We start from the raw sequence: 4,185 nt of genomic DNA, 5'->3' as shown, positions 1-4,185 counted from the left end.
TAGTTTATAAACTATGACATTTATAAATGAATGAATCATGTGGTGAAAAACTGATTGAAAAATAAATCTGTTCTTTTTTTCTTATAAAAGGTTAAATAAAACAAAAATATTGGTGGTAATTTTTGACTGTGTAACTTTACAAACAGCACCTCATATCACTGCAGCAACAAACTGCAGTGATTTATTTGTTTTGTTTGTTTTTTGTTTCAGACTCTGGAAGACTTTCTGACCAACCTGGAAACGTGTGCTGAGGTCTGTGGCTTCATGCTGAAGAAAGGAGACAAAAAAAGGGACCGGTCAGTGAAACACAGTTTATGTTCTGTGTTGGGATGAAACCATTAAAACCCTGAATCATTCAGTTCTGCTGACTTGACATACTTGAAAATGCTTGAATTTTAACAGAGTCTTTTMARRGTTTGGAAAGTGCTTGATTTCTGTATAAAGTGCTTGATATTCTAACTGCACAGAYCTGTGCTGGATCYCSAGCGTAATGTAGCTGCGTAATCGTGTCTGCCCAGAGATTTAAAAACATTTCTCTGGACCTGTCGAGGCGCAGCTGTCACTTTAAACACACTACAGGCCTACCAGCCAATCAGAAACAGGGTGGAGGCGGGACTTGTGAAGAAGTTTCAGCGGTGCTCAAATTAAAATAATTTATTTGTTAGAACAAGTTTGAAAAAGAACTGGAAACGTTATTGAAGCTGTTAGATTTTTTAAAAACAGCTGCCAGAGAAGATAAATCTGCAGAAGAAGGTTTTCTGATTCCTCCACCTGAGAGACGACTCGCAACCGTGCAGGTGAATGCTAAAKTTAGCTAAAGTTAGCTAGACAGGAGCAGACAGGAGGAGTGGAGGAGAAGAGAGAGGGTTAGTGTGCAGCCTGTCATGGTAAAATTAGCTGTTTATGTTGCTTTACTTCTTGGAATTATATATATATAATTATTCTTATATAATATTAACATTAAGAGGTATATTAGTTTGAACAAAACTGTAGCAAAGGTATAGCTTTGTTTAACTTTGAATTTTTTTTCTCCAAAACCCTCACAGTCAGTTTTAGTTTATCATAAACATAAAATATTTTTAGCCCTATACCTTATAATAATAGCATTAAAATCAGGTCATTGAGGATTTTATTAAGCTTAATTTTTCACATTTAAAACCGGACTTTAAAGAAAATGTAATTTAATAATCAAAAATAAAATATAAATTAGTTTTCACACATTCTGTTGATTTTGTTTGCCTAGTTTTTTTTAATGTTGAAGTATTTTTAATCATAACCTTCATAATGTGCACGATGATGCTCAGTGACAAAGGTGGACGCTGTAAGGTAGATTTGTTATAAGCAGAGTTTATTTATACAGAGCCTTTCATAAATATAAAATCACAAAGTACTTCACAATAAAAGCAAGATCAAATTTTAAAAGCATTACATTCATACAATAGTACAAGTACAAACAGGGCAGAATACAAAAATATAAATAAAACTTCTGACAGCTAAAAGCCTGTTTGTAAAAGAAAGTCTTAAGATATTTTAGAATCAAGGCTGTATGGATTGAGGCGATGCATTCCAAACTAGGGATGCAAACAATTAATCGATTTATGATTAATTGTCGACTAATGTTTTATTAGCTTAAAGTTTCTTCCATTCGATTAATTGAAAACGTCTGTTTAAACCTTATTTCAGTGTAGTTTTGACTTCATCCAGCAGAGGGCGGTGCTGCTCTATGACCCTGTTGAACTGAGCAGCAGAAAGCCCATAATGTGGGCGGGACCACAAATACGCGAGTCTCATTTAGTTGTATTTGCGACACAACAATAATAATGGACTATACCAAACCCGAAGGAAAAGTACTGAAGTCTGTACCGAACCATCCAGCAGTATGATGCTYAAAACAAGAGAGAAGRACRACAGAACGGTAAGCTAACTGTGGCTAACGTTAGCTTCCTCTCGTTGAGTTTAACTCCGTGTGAAAAAACAAAACAAAAACGTTACAGTCGCTAAAAATATGAAGCTAATCTAATCAGTGTGACATAACCCGGCCAGTGAACCAATCTAATAAACAGTAACTGATGTCAGATCATGACACGTCCAGCAGCCCAGCGAAGACGGAGTGTAAACAAACAAACAAACAAACAAACAAACTATTGCCAGAACTCATTTATATCTCATGTCTTTCAGAGATATTTTATGTTCTTAGTTTGTTTTTGAGTTAATCTTAAAATATTACCCTGTGTTTAAATACGTTTTTCATCTTCAGGATGGATTAAGTGTTTTACTTATTTTATTTTATTTTTTTCAACTAGCATCTTAACAGATTCCTGTTTTGTTATAATTTATAAATATGTCCAAGTTTAATAATGTGAGAGAAATCCACATTTTTCTGTTCAGTCAGTGTTTACTCACACAGCTGGCACAATGAATTGTTAAAATACTGTACTTTTTATTTAGTGTGTACAAAATTAGCCCTTCATGTTATAGAAAGACTCTTGATTCAAGACAAATGTCAGGTTTTTTTAGGAAAATTGCCGCCTATCAATTAATCGTTAGTCGATCGATAAGATCAATCAACTTTAGATTAATCCATTAATTGATCACTTGCATCCCTATTCCAAACATTTTTATTAAAACATTTGTAATGTTGGTTAGCTAATTATGCTAAAGGTCACTGTCGTCAACATCCCACAATCTGTGCCTCTGGTGGGTTTAAGGCTTCTTCTGCCAGTTCGTTCATTTCATATTAATACTGTAACTTGCAGGATTGTATTCAGTTGCAGAGTATTTTAGATCAAGGGTTCTCAAACTGGGGTCCCAGGACCCCCCAGGGGTCCACGAGCTGTGTCTCAAAAGAGCTGGGTCCTCAAAAATTTTCAATAAATTGTTAATTTGGTTTTTTTATTTTACAAAATAAATATGGGTAATAATGCACTAGTAAAACAAACATACTACACCAGACAACAAATAATATTACCATGGCGTTCAGGGGTTAAAATAACAGTAAATTATTTTTGCATTACCAGCATGGGGTTTATGAGGGGGGTCCCTGGAATTTTTTCACCCTTGTAAGGGGTCCCCAGACAGAAAACCTTTGAGAAGCCCTGTTTTAGATAGTTGATAGGTACTCTTCAGGCWGGGCATGCTGTGTCATGGTTATAAAACAAACTGGAGTGAGACTAAGTGATGAAGACTGCTCTGAAATTTGGTGCTGGAAAAGTTTGAAAATTTACCTTGAAAGTGCTTTAATTTTACTGTGGGAAAGTGTTCTTAGGTCCAACAGGACTACTTAAATAAGCCCCTCCTGATGGCAGTTCTGTCCCCTCAGACAGGCCCAGTTCCTGCACCGCCAGGCTCTCAGTGAGCAGCTGAAGGACACAGAGGACCCGGCTCTGGTTCTCCACCTGACCAGTGTCCTGCTGTTCCAGACCAGCACCCTCTGCATGCTGCACGCCCCGGGGCGCTGCGTCCCACAGATCATCGGCAGTCTGACGGGTCGAATCCCTGCGGTACGCCTCACACACCACCTCACCACAGTGTCGCAGCACACAGCAGCTGCAGGGACTCAGAGGTTTAACACTCTCAGGTGTTTCTGCAGGAGCAGCAGCAGCTGCTGGCGGCCTACCAGAGCCTCGTGGTGAAGCAGCTGCTCAGCAGGAAGCAGCAGGACGAGGAAGAGGAGGAGGGGGATGAAGAGGCCAGGAGCGTGCGAACTCAGCTCATGGCCCTGACCCCCCAGGTGAAGGAGCTGGTGCTGGCCCAGAGGAAGACGTCTGTCTCTGAAGACTGAGTTTCAAAATAAAAGAAGAATTGAACCACTGAGCTGCAGTTGTGTTTCTGGTTTCACATGTGGCTCAGCTGTCAGCTGCAGGGAGTGTAGAGCAGGGCTGTTCAACTAAACTGCTCCAGGGGTCACAGTTACTGCGGGTCAACATCTGAGGGGCCAAACWTCCAGCARCTAAAGTCACTATGTAAACTAGACATGGGTTTTTACRATGTAAAAACAAGTGTGCATTGCCACGTAGCATGTTATTGCAGCATGGCTTTGCCTGCAGCATTGGACTTGCAGAATGAACTTTGACCAAGTTCAAACGTGTTTTCTAAACCAGCTTGTGCCTGTCACGTCAGGTGTTTGTAATTAAGGTAATTGAGTGACACTATGAAGTTTGAAGAGATTTTTTGTTAAAGTTGCAG

At 39.0% G+C, this 4,185-nt stretch overlaps 1 protein-coding gene across 1 annotated transcript in view; it reads left to right on the top strand.

Moving 5' to 3' along the window:
* ufl1 (UFM1-specific ligase 1) overlaps nt 1-3,813 on the top strand; it is a gene marked incomplete at its 5' end in the record, with an annotated part of 30,009 nt that extends 26,196 nt beyond the window's left edge. Inside the window, 3 exon segments of the mRNA XM_014026908.1 lie at nt 211-296; nt 3,320-3,500; nt 3,590-3,813. Coding sequence (XP_013882362.1) covers nt 211-296; nt 3,320-3,500; nt 3,590-3,781 — 459 coding nt within the window.
* Nucleotides 3,814-4,185: the final 372 nt, after the last annotated feature.

Source organism: Austrofundulus limnaeus, unplaced genomic scaffold (genome assembly GCF_001266775.1).
Source record: "Austrofundulus limnaeus strain Quisiro unplaced genomic scaffold, Austrofundulus_limnaeus-1.0 Scaffold599, whole genome shotgun sequence".
In the NCBI taxonomy this organism is placed as follows: domain Eukaryota; kingdom Metazoa; phylum Chordata; class Actinopteri; order Cyprinodontiformes; family Rivulidae; genus Austrofundulus; species Austrofundulus limnaeus.
The sequence above is the reverse complement of the archived record's forward strand: the minus strand, read 5'-3'. Positions and strand labels throughout refer to the sequence as shown.